At 43.9% G+C, this 15500-nt stretch overlaps 1 protein-coding gene across 1 annotated transcript; it reads right to left on the bottom strand.

The window, feature by feature from the left end:
- Positions 1-5: 5 nt before the first annotated feature.
- Positions 6-15146, bottom strand: LOC311023402 (solute carrier family 12 member 2). Its single transcript, XM_084025214.1, has 26 exons — positions 14662-15146; positions 12067-12189; positions 11858-11933; positions 11300-11395; positions 10596-10735; positions 10390-10500; positions 10184-10292; positions 9948-10075; positions 9249-9333; positions 8851-8999; positions 6758-6865; positions 6546-6669; positions 6343-6444; positions 5920-6075; positions 4356-4455; positions 3936-4047; positions 3701-3841; positions 3473-3579; positions 3023-3102; positions 2796-2936; positions 2071-2184; positions 1468-1579; positions 1240-1326; positions 980-1115; positions 816-883; positions 6-214 (listed from the first exon to the last, which is right to left on the bottom strand). Exons 1-26 carry the CDS (start codon positions 15109-15111, stop codon positions 79-81), a joined length of 3291 nt encoding a protein of 1096 aa, XP_083881340.1. The 5' UTR covers positions 15112-15146; the 3' UTR covers positions 6-78.
- Positions 15147-15500: the final 354 nt, after the last annotated feature.

Genomic DNA, 15500 nt, shown 5'->3' with positions numbered 1-15500 from the left:
CTCAAACATAGACTTTTATCTGTGTGTGTGTGTGTGTGTGTGTGTGTGTGTGTGTGTGTGTGTGTGTGTGTGTGTGTGTTAGGAGTAGAAGGTGAGGACACTCTGGTGGTTTCCTCGGACCAGCAGCAGAGGCGGGGCATCCTTGGTCAGCGTCTCCAACCAGCACATGTAGAGAGCGCTGGACACCGTCCCCTTCCTGGCCAGAGGCATGCTCCTGAAAACACACCGTAGTATTATTATTATTATTATTATTATTATAATCATGCTCCTGAAAACACACCGTAGTATTATTATTATTATTATTATTATTATTATTATTATTATTATTATAATCATGCTCCTGAAAACACACCGTAGTATTATTATTATTATGCTCCTGAAAACACACCGTAGTATTATTATTATTATTATTATTATTATTATTATAATCATGCTCCTGAAAACACACCGTAGTATTATTATTATTATGCTCCTGAAAACACTGTGTGGTATTAGTTTGCTTTTATTTGTATTACAGTATTTCAAAGTGTAGTATTAGTACTTTTATTTGTACTTCAGTATTTCAAAGTGTAGTATTAGTACTTTTATTTGTACTTCAGTATTTCAAAGTGTAGTATTAGTACTTTTATTTGTACTTCAGTATTTCAAAGTGTGGTATTAGTACTTTTATTTGTACTACAGTATTTTAAAGTGATGTATTAGTACTTTTATTTGTACTACAGTCCATGTCCAGAGTAATTAGTCATTAAAACCATATGATGGACAGACAGTGTGATTCTGGTCTCCATGGTAACGGGAAGAGGAGGAGTTCTCACATGACGATGAGTTTGGCCGTGGCCGAGTGTTCCTTCAGCAGCTCGTTCAGTCGGATCTGACGGTTGCTCTGAAAGTCACAAACAGGATGTGAGGTTGCAGTGAACGGAGTGACGTGATTGGTCAGCGCTGACCTGTGTGTGTGTGTGTGTGTGTGTGTGTGCACCTTGGCCTTGTAGAGCTCCAGCTCGTTGTCAGTGATCCTCCAGGGCTCCAGGGCCTTCAGCCTCTCTGCAGCGTCCTGCTCCATGTCGTCCTCCTTCAGCCGGTACGGCTCCACCAGCTCCTTGAAGCTCAGCTTACTGCAGCACATCACTTATTATCAATATCACACTTATTATTATAACCACACCTATTATTATCAGCTCTCATATCTGATAGAGAGACATTAACCAATCAGAGGGCAGGGAGGGTGCTGCGTCGTACTTGTGCTTCCTGGGTTTGGTGTTGATGTCTCCGAGGACGTGGATGTCGGAGAAGTCGATCCTGAACCTGCTGAGCAGCGTCGCCATACTGACACACACACACACACACACACACACACACACACACACACACACACGGCCATCAACACACAGGATGAATACACTCTGTGAGTGTGTGTGTGTGTGTGTGTGTGTGTGTGTGAGGCGTAGAAAGCTGGCGATGACTCACGCCCGGCGGTCGTGGTCGATGCGGTTGATCTTCCCGCCGATGAAGACCCGGATCCTGCAGTCGCCCCACTTACTCCGGTTGGTCAGCAGGAAGGGGATCAGCAGCGTCAGACCTGCAAACACGAAGAGGGTTCACTTCTTCTGCTCGCTCGAAAATAGTAGATTCAGTAACACAGAAAATAAAAAAACATTCGTAGATTCAGTAACACAGAAGATGGAGACGGTCTGTCATGTGACTTTAAGCGTAACTTAACACCAAAACTGTGTTCAGGTTTCTAATCGGGACATTTATATATATATATATATATATATATATATATATATATATATGCAGAATATATATAGTGACTGCCCTCTAGTGGTTGAAACATGACTACTGCAGGTTTGCTTTGCTACTAATCTGGAACCATTATTATAATCACCCTCTCTGATCTGAAGATAGAGAAGGAGAATAGGAATGAAAAATACTGTGTTATATATTTTGTCTTGAATTATACTTTTAAAAATATGAAAATAATGCTAATTCTGTAAAAGCATCTCACTAAAGATGTTTGAATGTGAATAATTGAAATGATAATAATCATACAAATGTTTTTTTTTTTACCTCCATCATCGAACAACCACCAGACGTCGATGGTTCCTTTCCCCTGCTTCTTCTTGAACTGCTGGCTGGTCTCCAGCAGACGCTGGTCCGCCAGGCTCAGGGGGGACTTGGTTTCTATGGCAACGACATCACATGACCAAAGACGACGTAAAGGAAACACAAAGTCCATCAGAGGTAACAATGTTCCTGTTTACATGCTGTAACGTTTCATCGAGCTTGGCTAACGCTTTTTGCTCCCGATTAGTCTTTGTGCTAAGCTAAGTTAGGCTAGGCTAGGCTAGAAGTGAGATTTTTCTGAGAGTGGGGCAATAGTCCTAAAAAAGGTGCAAATTCACGTTCATTCAATTAGAAGTGTGTATAAGTCCGTCGTTTAAATTATTGTGCTTTGTCAAATTAATGTCGTTTCATAGAGTAAATGATGAATCTTCATTTATTTTATGCTAGCGTATCTCCCCGAGGATCTACACATACTTTTTTCTTGTAAATACATGACTTTATAATCTCGTAAATGTGCAATTTTTTATTATTATTATTAATAATAATAATTATTTGTGACTTTATAATCTTGTAAAATTGCAGCTTTTCTCGTAGATCTTTTCCCATAATATTCTTCTTTTTTATTTTTTAACCTACAATGACCCTAAAACGCCATCGTAGTCTTTTGACGAAAAGAGCGAGATACGAAATACAACGTTGTCGTTATTAAGTGTTGATCTCGGCTTCACCTCTGATGATCAGCGGGCTGCTCTGGCTGCTGGTGGTCTTGGAGGGACAGGAGTCCGAGTCCGGGTCTTTAGGCAGGATGACGGAGACCACCACCTCCTTACCGCCCCCCGGTGGCTTCTCGTTGGATGGCAGCAGGTCGTCTGCAGCGGTGAACAGGGAGACAGACACATGCAGACAGACTGAAGGCAGACAGACAGATGGCTGGGAGGAGGGAGACGGGCTGTACCTTGTCCTGGGATGTGAGACACGTCCAGGCCGTCCTGCAGACGGAGGATCACCACGCCGAACTGGAGGTCGAAGGCGTCGCTGGAACACGGAACAGACCATCAAACTTTACAGAAGACCTGGTTCATCATTCAGACAAGGTCAGTAGTCACCGGCCTCCGGTCCTAATGGGGTCCTAACGGGGTCCTAAGGAGGTCTTTATGTCCTAAAGGGCCTACTGGTTCTAAAGGTCCTAGAGGTCCTACCGGCCTCCGGTCCTAGCAGTCCTAGATGTCTTAAAGGTCTTAACAGTCCTTACTGTCCTAACAGTCCTAGCGATCCTAGTGGTTTTAAAGGTCTTAGCGGTCCTAGCGGTCCTACTGGTCGAAGTGGTCTTAAAGGTCTTGACGGTCCTTACTGTCCTAATGGCCCTAACGGTCCTACCGGTCCTACCAGTCCTAGCGGTCCTTACTGTATCGTGTTGATGTAGACCTCCACGTCTCTCATGTCTCCATCGCTCCAGTTGTTCTTGAAGCCCAGAACCAACGTGTTCGGCTTCAGACGACCCAAACCGACGGCCTGAACGCCAGAGACACAGATTCATATATAATAGAGAAGATAAGCCCCGCCCCTTCCCGTGCTCCCCACAGGAACTTATTTTGGGAAAAACAGTCCAATGAGAGATTTCCAGATGTGGTACCTGCATGAGGAACTGGGCTCCGTGTCTCAGGTTGTCGGCGAACACGTGGGTGTAGAAGGCCTTGATGCGCTTCTTGTTGAGCCAGCGCTGACAGCGGCCGTGTTCCTGGGAGACCTCCTTCAGGTTCGGCCGGCGGGTCACCTGGATCAGAGGAGACAGTAAGTGGGTCTCTACGGTACAGAGGAGACCTGAAGACATAGAGGACCAGGTCCGATGTGGATCCATGTATACGTACCGTCCTGACGTGAGCGCAGACCATCAGGCCGACGTTCTTCGTGAAGGAATGAACGAGCTGGATGAGAGCTGGACGGGCGTTCGGATACCCGGCCATCACCAGACACTGAGGCCTGCAAACATTTTTACACACTTCAGTTTCAGAGAGTTTAAACAAGAATTTTGCATTTCAAATCTGTATCCAATTTTTTCAGGGTTGTCAATTTACTTTTGAAAAATTTTTAACTATATTATATTTCAATAATTAATATAGTTTGTATTGTTTTTTTAATCTATGTTTAATCAAAATATTAATTAAATCCTAAAATGTGAGGATGTGATTTTCTTGCCATTTTGAGAACATATTTTCATGTTTATCAGGAGAAGATGTTGAATCCTAATTATGTCAGTGCCGAGCCCGGATCTAAACCCTCCAGCTGACCTGAAGTTCTTAACGTGGTCCTCGACGCCGGTGAGATTCATGCAGTGAGTCAGAGCCTGGTTGTAGATCAGAGCCTGAGTGGACGAACCCCAGTTCACATCTACAGGAGACAGCAGACAGACAGGCAGATAGAGAGTCAGACAGGCAGGTAGAGAGTGAGACAGGCAGCACAACCAACCAGATTGTTTCTCATGATTACAATGTTTACTGAGATAATACATCAAGAGAGAAGTAGGACCATTTTCTCATAGACTTCTATACAACCAGAGAGGAGTCGCCCCCTGGTGGCCAGCAGAGAGAAGTAGGACCATTTTCTCATAGACTTCTATACAACCAGAGAGGAGTCGCCCCCTGGTGGCCAGCAGAGAGAAGTAGGACCATTTTCTCATAGACTTCTATACAACCAGAGAGGAGTCGCCCCCTGGTGGCCAGCAGAGAGAAGTAGGACCATTTTCTCATAGACTTCTATACAACCAGAGAGGAGTCGCCCCCTGGTGGCCAGCGGAGAGAAGTAGGACCATTTTCTCATAGACTTCTATACAACCAGAGAGGAGTCGCCCCCTGGTGGCCAGCGGAGAGAAGTAGGACCATTTTCTCATAGACTTCTATACAACCAGAGAGGAGTCGCCCCCTGGTGGCCAGCATAGAGAAGTAGGACCATTTTCTCATAGACTTCTATACAACCAGAGAGGAGTCGCCCCCTGGTGGCCGGCAGAGAGAAGTAGGAGCATTTTCTCATAGACTTCTATACAACCAGAGAGGAGTCGCCCCCTGGTGGCCGGCAGAGAGAAGTAGGAGCATTTTCTCATAGACTTCTATACAACCAGAGAGGAGTCGCCCCCTGGTGGCCGGCAGAGAGAAGTAGGACCATTTTCTCATAGACTTCTATACAACCAGAGAGGAGTCGCCCCCTGGTGGCCAGCAGAGAGAAGTAGGACCATTTTCTCATAGACTTCTATACAACCAGAGAGGAGTCGCCCCCTGGTGGCCAGCAGAGAGAAGTAGGACCATTTTCTCATAGACTTCTATACAACCAGAGAGGAGTCGCCCCCTGGTGGCCAGCAGAGAGAAGTAGGACCATTTTCTCATAGACTTCTATACAACCAGAGAGGAGTCGCCCCCTGGTGGCCAGCAGAGAGAAGTAGGACCATTTTCTCATAGACTTCTATACAACCAGAGAGGAGTCGCCCCCTGGTGGCCAGCAGAGAGAAGTAGGACCATTTTCTCATAGACTTCTATACAACCAGAGAGGAGTCGCCCCCTGGTGGCCAGCAGAGAGAAGTAGGACCATTTTCTCATAGACTTCTATACAACCAGAGAGGAGTCGCCCCCTGGTGGCCAGCAGAGAGAACTGCATTGTGATTTAAGGCGCTTCAGTGTTGGGTTCACCTCTCAGACCTTGAGGTTGAGAAGCACTTATCTCCTGAAGGTGATGTTTTTCAACTTAAGTAAGGAGATTAACTTTTCAGAAACAGGTTGATTTTGCTGTTATCAGCCAGGAAAAAGACAACATGTGAGATGAAGATGATGAAGAGGATGGAGATGATGAAGAGGAGGTCCTCACCGGGTTTCTTGTAGCTGACGTAGATGAAGAGGGCGAGGACGATGAGCAGCGTGACCAGCGCCGCCCACCAGTTGATGACGAACATCACCACCACACACAGGATCGCCCCGGCCAGAGACACCCACATGTTGTAGTACTTGAAGCTGGGACGCCACCCTGTGGACATGCACGGTAGTGACACAAAACAGAGCTCATAGCTAGCAAACTTTCACAGAGGACGAGGCACAATGCTGGCTGGCTTCAGCAAAAAGAACATTTTGGAAACTGACAGGAGTAATGATCACAATCAGCGGTTGAGGTCAGGTATTTATTTGAATATATCACCATGGCAACCTTTTCAAGGAGGATGTGTTAGTGTTCATCATCCATGTAAACGGCTTATTAGGAGTATTGTCTTTTACTTAATGAATGAAGAGAGTTTACCTGGCGAGTTGGCCAGCGAGGCATGGAAGACGGAGAAGTTGATGAGCGCGTAGGAAGCCAGGAAGAAGTTGGAGATGATCGGGGCGATGATGTTCAACTCGGCTACGAGAAAGAGAGAGAGAGAGAGAGAGAGAGAGAGAGGTTCAAGTCCAGGAGGCTTCAGCTGCATCGTTCAGAGAGAGGAAGACGAGGGTGTTTGGTACCAATGAGGATGAAGGCGAGGCCGATGCAGAAGGTCAGCACGTAACCGCGGAGAGGCTCGTTGTTCTTCCCGTAACCCTTCGCAAACACGGCCAGACCCGGATAGATGTTGTCCTTACAGAGAGCCTGCAACAATTCATTCATTCGTTGTTGTTGTTGTTGTTGTTGTTGCCGTGGTTCCTCTCCTGATAAACTAGATGAACGTATTTCTGACCTGGAAGACTTTGGGCGCGCTGACCAGCGAGGCCAGAGCCGACGACAGCGTGGCCGAGAAGATCCCGGCGGAGATCAGAGGGCCGAAGCCCGACACCAGACTCATCACCTGGACGACAACACAAGTCACATGACTCAGGTAAACTCAGCACCCGGACGACAACATAAGTCACATGACTCAGGTAAACTCAGCACCCGGACGACAACACAAGTCACATGACTCAGGTAAACTTGTTTAACCGCGTTGAGTCGTTTTGGTCGTCCTGCTGAGTAGGAAGTTAGAAAATAAGACAATAAAACCATCTCATCGAGCAGGCAGGAAGGACGTACAACGTGATGATGAAAATCCCTTCAACGTAAATTCAAAGTAAATACATATAAATAAGAAAAACAGTTCAATATCAAACAAACACAGGAGACCAGAGTTCGTGTCCTGTGTGAAACCAAAAGTCAGTGTTGACTAATGTTTAGCTACACACTTTACCAACGCCAGTTAAAGGAGTCATCACCAGGAAATCGCAATTTCTCTTGTTAAAACATGCATATCTGTGTTTGACCTCAGTTGAAACTTGCCTGAAAGGCTGGAGTTTGAAAGTGGCGCCGTTTTTTCGCTTCTGCTCTTTTTCCGAACAGGAATAGCACACAAGGGTGTGCATTCCTAAAGCACAAGATTTTGATTCTGCGCCTTCGGTGACGTCACCGTGGCGGCTACTTGCATAAGCCCACCCCTCTTTCACCACCCAACCCCGCCCCGTCCGCTACCTGAAATCGCCAAAGCGCCGCCATTATGTTTTGGAGTCTGCATGCAGGCAAGCCCCCCCGGCTCTGTCCTTCCTGCGGCGAATCAACGCGCGCCTCATTACATATTATACAATGCACATCCGGACCAGTCAAAACCTCGCGCGTAATCTCGCGTGATAAAATCGCGGTACGAAAAAGGGTCAGAACAAGCTCAATGTTTGATTAAATTTTTTTTTTTTTTTCTAATAAGTTTTACGAATTGATCCAAAGCGATCCAAGGGGGGCTGGATACGTATAAAACCAGGTGATGACTCCTTTAACAAACAAACGTGTTTATTTTAACCCCGACCACGACATTGTCCTTCAACAAGAGTTTAGGTGGTTAGTAAACTTCTAACTAACTAAACTTCTAACTAACTAAACTAATGTTGGCTTACATTTATTCTGGATGTAAGCTTAAACTTAGTGTTTTGTCGACAGCAACGAGAGAAAAAGAGTTAAAAGAAAATACATTGTTTTTGCTCCTCAACAAGCTGAACATGAAGAAATCATCAACATAATGTAGATTTGTATTGACTGAACTGAAGCAGCTCAGTTCTCAAACACCAACAGGAAGTGGCGTTTTTCAACCACAAGAAATATAACAAAACAAGAGCAAGCCAGAGATATCAGTGTCAGTGTGTGTGTGTGTGTGTGTGTGTGTGTGTGTGTGTGTGTGTGTGTGTGTGTGTGTATGTGTGTGTGTGTGTGTGCGTGTGTGTGTGTGTGTGTGTGGGTGGATGTGTGTGTGTGTGTGTGCGTGTGTGTGTGTGTGTGTGTGGGTGGATGTATTCAATGCTCTCATTCAGCTCCAACCTTGTGACTCAAGACAACAGTCACTATTATCACTGCTGCACTTTGTTTGAGAACAGCTCCGTCTCACACACACACACACGCACACACGCACACACACACACACACACACACACACGCACACACGCACGCACACACACACACACACACACACACACACGCACACATCTAAGACAGCATTCAACAGTCTGACACGACTCCCACTCGTGTTTAACAACAGATTCATACCTGATTTCATAGATAGATATAAATATGATAAACTTTACAAAAATATGTACAATATTCGTGTTTGAAATGTGTGATAAATTGCTTGCTCATCATATTGACGCGTTTCGATACATTTCTTGCTTATTACCAATCCGATACCTGAAGTCGTATATTGACTACTAATATCCGATGTGTTGAAAACATGCGGTTTTACTGGTATTTACCGTTTCCGATCATGCTGTCGGTGTTTTAAAACTCTACAAATATCCACCCTATGGAGGGCGAGCCGGTTACCTGGAAGTCGTTCATCAAGCCGTACTGGCAGCCGCCCTCCTTGCAAATGGAGAAGTCGTAGCCGAGCGTGCAGGCGGCGTCGGTGCAGTTCACCGTGTCGCTCACCGTGTCGTTGTGGTCGCCGGTGGCGTCCCTGACGATGCAGGAGCCTGCAGGACCAAACCAGCAAACCCTATATATACCTTACACTCTGACATACGATATAACACAGTTGTACTGTAGTTTGATAATAGTTTACCTTTAATGTTACAACATGTGTTTGCCAGACTTAAACATCATTTCAATAAAATATCTCCAGCATATCAAAAATTAGATTTGTCAAAGACGAGCTACAAATATCTACAATCCAGTAAAAACAGAATTAAATGCAGAATAAGTTTAACTTCGTCTGATGTTACCTGCTGAGATGGTGATAGCCACGTAGGTGATTCCTGTGATGACGATAGCCAGCAGGGTCCCTTTAGGGATCGCTAACTGAGGGTCCTACAGAAGGAGACGTGGCAGGTTTATTGTCTGGTTACGAAATGCACCTTCAGCTTTAAGCAGCCCGAAGACTAGAGGCCGAGCTGAAAGTATGAGGTGTTTTCCAAAGTCAAGCTCAATTTCAAGCTGATGCTATGTCATCAAATCCCACCGAAGGACTGTTTAAACGTACAAGACTGAGCCCCTGGTTCAGAGGGTTTTAAAGGGTGCATGTTTTTATCCTACTAAAACTCTGATTATTAAAATCCAATTTACAAGAGTGCAACAGTGCTAAGATCATTGGAGGAAGCAGAGATATAAGGTCATGCATCATCTGCGCATCGATGGATGCCATGTTTGTGGATAACGAAACTCATTGGCACCATGTAAAAAAAAAAGCGTGGGGCTTAGGATACAACCTTGGGGTACACCGCAATTAAATGTCCTCATTCTGAGCATAAACGTTCCAAAGGAATCAAAGTAGCCTCGACCTCTTAGGTAAGGCCAGAAGGAGTCTAAAACTTTGACAGAGTTTTCAAAGTTTTGACTGTGCAACATCCCTCAAATCAAGGATACAAACTTCTGACTGCAACAATCATGAAGAGAGTTCAGATGAAATGCAGACTGAGGCCTACCGCGAGGTCTCCAGAGATGTTTGCTCCCGCCAGGATCCCGGTGGCCGCAGGAAAGAAAATGGCAAACATGGAGAAGAAGGTCTCGTCGTCTCTGAAGTCTGGACCCAGGTTTTCAAACAAGATGGCAGCTGAAAGAGGAGAAAGCCCAAACAGAGAAACACATAGGTCAGACTTTAAACGTAACACTTTTGACTGATTAGATCATATAATGGACCAGAAGGGTTTTGCAGACTCACAGTGGTAGCCGAAGAATCCTTTGGGCTCTTTGTTTTCTACTGAAATGAAGCTTCCTATGAAGTAGTTAGCGATGGCTGCTAGCAGGATCACCAGCAGGACGATCTGAGCCTGATGGACAGAAAAAAAGAAATGAAGAGTGCTGTATTTGTTCGGGTCACTGTGATAAGAATCTCAATACTGTTTCCTGTTTGATTCCCAGTCCAACCTTGGCCTCCCACTCCATCCCGGCGACGGAGATCCCCAGCAGCAGGATGACCGTCAGCGTCCCGACGATACGAATGTCATTCAGCTCATCGGTCATCAGCGCGTCCACATCCTGCAACCAACAGCCAAAGGATCAGGATCAGGATTAGGATCAGGATCAGGATCAGAGCTCAATATACAGACAGGTAAATCACAAGTACTCCTCACGTTTAGCATCTCGACGACCGTCTCTGCGAAGCCGACGACGTACATGGCCACGGCCACGGCGTTGGCGAAGGCGAAGATGAGACCGATGGAACCTCCGAACTCCGGCCCCAGACTCCTGGAGATCAGGTAGTACGCCCCTCCTGGACAGCAGTGGTATGGGTCAGTGGTCTATCATGTGGTTCTGGCTCACTTCAGGGACTACGAGTCTTTCTTAGGGGCGCTTTAGTTTGTTTGTTTTTATGTTTCTCATTTCTTTTGACAGTTGCGAACACTGAGGGCTTAAATTTGAATATGCTAATATTGGTTCACAATAAAAATCGGAATGTTTTTAATTAATAATGGTCTAACAGAATCTGGATCCTTTAAATCAGCCTGGTCTCTTACGTTTCGAGTCACAAAATGACATTAGTTTTTGATGTATCGTGCTTCTAGTTAACATCAGTGGAAGTCCATGTAGGGAGGATGAGTCAAACACAGGACTTTCACCCAGGAGACTGCTGTTCACGTCCAGTGTGAAACCAAAAGTTTGATTTAAATCCATGTCTGTAACTTAAATAACAGAAGTGACCATGATGATGTCTCTTTAACTCTAACCACGTAGTTGTGTGTAGTTGTGTGTAGTTGTGTGTAGTTGTGTGTAGTTGTGTGTTGTTGTGTGTTGTTGTGTGTAGTTGTGTGTAGTTGTGTGTTGTTGTGTGTCTCACCTCCTCGTACGAAGCCGTTGGTTGCGATGGCCGAGGTGGAGAGACCGGTGATGGTGGTGACCAGAGTCGCCATCAGGATGATGGCAATGGTCAGTCCTGTTGGAGTTACACAGGATGTCATGTTAAACACGATACATGTTTGAAGTAGGAATGCACAGACTCAGTTACAACTTAGAAATATAATGTTGTGGTGCTAATTTCTCTATATTTGTATATTTCTATCTGTAATTTAATTCATGTTAACATACTCCATGAAAAGACCAATTCCGTCTTTGTGTCCCATCGTTTCCTACAAAGACTTAACTCTTTAAAAACAACTCACAATTATTAGCTGAAACAGCTGCTAGCTTTCAGCAAACAGGAAATAGTGCATTTGTTTGGGAACTATTTTCAGTGGCGGATGAATCCATGTTTGACGCTCTAGTGTCTGTATTTGTGTCTGATTGGTTCAGACGTTGATACATTAATACTTGTTAGTTGATACATTCCTTGTTGGTTTAGAGATACTGAGAGAAGCTGCATTCTGATTGGTTGATCTGAAGACTGATCTGTACCCACCGATTCCAGCCTGTCCCACAATCCAGGACATTCGTATGAAGAGCATCACACCCCAGATATTCAGCATGCAGCGGATCTGCAACACACACACACACACACACACACACACACACACACACACACACACACACACACACACTCAGCTGCTGTTGTGTGGACCAGCTTGTATCAATGGAGCAGCAGTGGAGAAACTCTTGGACGACACTCACCAAGACACCTTTGACCCAACCGAACTTAACGGTACCTCCTTTCCCCTCCTTCGCCGCCATGGCCGCCGCCTCCTCAGCGGCCGACGGCTCCTCTCCATTGGCCAGACCGTCCTCAAACGGCTCCTGGACGACCAATCCCAGCCAAGAGGGCAAAGAGAAGGTCAATTAGGATATCAGGATTCAATACTGAGGAAGACCAACAGAAGACTTCCTGACTGTTGGACGATGACATAATGTTTATGTTTTGATTTTTGCACCATGAAATGAGGGAAATGTAGCATTACATAAAACATACAGATGCACATATGAGACAGTGCAGTCTGTCATCTCTGGAATAATGGTATACGAGATTCAAACGGCTGCAGAACCTTCTCCACGTACAATGATGGTCTGTCCGTCTACCTAGCGGCGTCGGCGGTGTGGGCAGCGTGGCGAGGGAAGCCTGCAGGGTCATGACAGGCAGCATTGTGAGCCGGTCATGCCTCCGGTGATGTCACCGAGCCCACTCACGGTCTCCGTGACGACGGAGCGGTACACCTCTACAGGCTTGCATCACTCAACGCTCGACAGGAACCAGCGGAAATATGCGTGATTTAATACGTCGTTCTTTATCGGAATGTTTCTAATGGCAAAGACCAACGTGTTCATCCTCTTTCTAATAATACTGACTTAATACTTACTATCTAATAATACTTAATTACTAATAATACTTACTTAATACTTACTTACTAATAATACTGACTTAATACTTACTATCTAATAATACTTAATTACTAATAATACTTACTTAATACTTACTTACTGATAATACTGACTTAATACTTACTTACTAATACTCACTTAATACTTACTATCTAATAATACTGACTTAATACTTACTAATAATACTGACTTAATACTTACTATCTAATAATACTTAATTACTAATAAGACTTACTTAATACTTACTGATAATACTGACTTAATACTTACTTACTAATACTCACTTAATACTTACTATCTAATAATACTGACTTAATACTTACTAATAATACTGACTTAATACTTACTATCTAATAATACTTAATTACTAATAAAACTTACTTAATACTTACTTACTGATAATACTGACTTAATACTTACTTACTAATACTCACTTAATACTTACTTACTGATAATACTGACTTAATACTTACTTACTAATACTCACTTAATACTTACTATCTAATAATACTGACTTAATACTTAATAATACTGACTTAATACTAACTATCTAATAATACTGACTTAATACTTAATAATACTGACTTAATACTTACTATCTAATAATACTGACTTAATACTTACTATCTAATAATACTGACTTAATACTTACTATCTAATAATACTGACTTAATACTTACTTACTAATAATACTGACTTAATACTGACTAATAATACTTACTTACTAATAATACTGACTTTGTACTTACTTACTAATAATACTCACTTAATACTTACTTACTAATAATACTTACTTAATACTTACTAATAATACTTGCTAACTAATATTTACGTAATACTTAAATACTAATAATCTTACATAATACATAAGTACTAATAATATTTACTCACTAATACTAACTTACAAATAATACTCACTTAATACGTTATTACCAATACTTACTAATAATACTTTTTTAATACTTACTCACTAATAACACTTACTTAATACATAATTACTAATAATACTTTTTCATTATTAAACGTAAATGCAGGACGTGATTAAAATAGTGGTATTGCAACTTAAAGGGGGGAACAGGGTAAACAAACTAATACTTTAATAATAATACTAATTACTTACATTAAGAACGTTTTCTTTTGTTGAATTGTTTCTGATATTGTATGTTTAAATATACAAATGAGACATTAAATAGGCTATGTGCTCATTTGCATCACTTTCCAGACCAGAAATCTGGGTTTAATGAAATAGTCATGAAATGAATTAAAGTTCATCTCTTTGAATCGCACTATAAATCAGAAAGTTGTCAACAGCCATAAAAGAAATCCATGTTGGGCTTTAAAGTGTTGTAGAAATGAGGCTATGAATGATGGACAAACCTTCAGGATAATGAAAGGAATGAAAGTGTGAAGTTTGGATGTAAAAGCGCAGATTTCTGCCCTAGAGTCTGAGAGAAAACTCATTTAGAGAAAACTCATTTAGAGAAAACTCATTTAGGGAAAACTCATCAAGAAAAAACGGAATTTAAATATCTGGCTTGTTAAATTACAAACATTTTAAAGACATTAAAGTGAATATAACTTGTTTTTAAACAATAGATAGAATAAAACCACCAGCGGATCACTGGTATTAAGCCAATTATTTTCTATTACCAGGCATTATGTAATGTAACGTTTGTGAGTTTAGGAGAAACAGATGCAAATAGACAAATAAAAACCCAAAGGTGCGTTTTGGGTGTTAAATAAATCTCTATCGGTCGTGAAAAACAAAGTTTGCCTGAAGTTCGAATAAAACCCTGAAAACTTCTTCCACCAAACTTGTGCGCTAAAAACGCGAAGAGTTGGTCGTGATCGTGTTATTAAACGTGACGAAGGAACGGAAAGTGATTTTGTTACTTTATCGAGTTCGTCGTGCAGCTCCGACAGCGACGGTCTGCTCAGCTTCTCCCCGAGGGGCGCCGCCGTCTGCCGGTAGAAGTCGATGTTGGGCACCGCGTCGATGGTGTTGTGTCCGAAGGTCCGCATGTAGTAGGTGTTGGAGTGGTCCGACACGTGCGTGTGGCCCGTGCCCGTGGAGTGCAGGCTGACCGAGTCGCTCCGCGCCGCGTCCGGCTCGTGGAAGACGTCCGGCGGGAGGCCGATGTCCATCGCGCTGCCCAGCGCGCCCGAATCCAGGAACCCGACCACCTTGAACCGACCTTTGGACTCCTCGGGCGGCTTGGACCCGTCGGTGGAGGCCGGGGCCGCGGGCACGGGGGCTCCGGAGGACCCTTCTGTCACCATATCCACCTGGAAGCGGCTCTGCGGGGAGCCGCCGCTCTTCAGGGACGGCTTCTGTCCCGACATGTTCCTTACCGGGAACTAAACACCTGCTCCAGAACCACGGGAACTAAACACCTGCTCCAGAACCACGGGAACTAAACACCTGCTCCAGAACCACGGGAACTAAACACCTGCATCTAGTACCGAACAGTCCGAGGAAGAGGTCCTAGAAGTCCGGATGGAACATTTACATCCAGAAGTTACAGACTAACAGTGATTTAGACCTGCGCGTAATGTGCGTAAAGGACACCAACTCACTCTCTCTCTCTCTCTCTCTCTCTCTCTCTCTCTCTCTCTCTCTCTCTCTCTCTCTCTCTCTCTCTCTCTCTCTCTCTCTCTCTCTCTCTCTCTCCCTCTCTCTCTCGAGACATCCCAGCATGCCGGGAACCAGAGGAAGGAGGAGACGTGATGGA

The sequence above is a fragment of the Eutrigla gurnardus genome (genome assembly GCF_963514095.1).
Source record: "Eutrigla gurnardus genome assembly, chromosome: 13".
NCBI classification, from domain to species: domain Eukaryota; kingdom Metazoa; phylum Chordata; class Actinopteri; order Perciformes; family Triglidae; genus Eutrigla; species Eutrigla gurnardus.
Note: the sequence above shows the minus strand (reverse complement) of the source record. Positions and strands in the feature narration are given on the sequence as shown.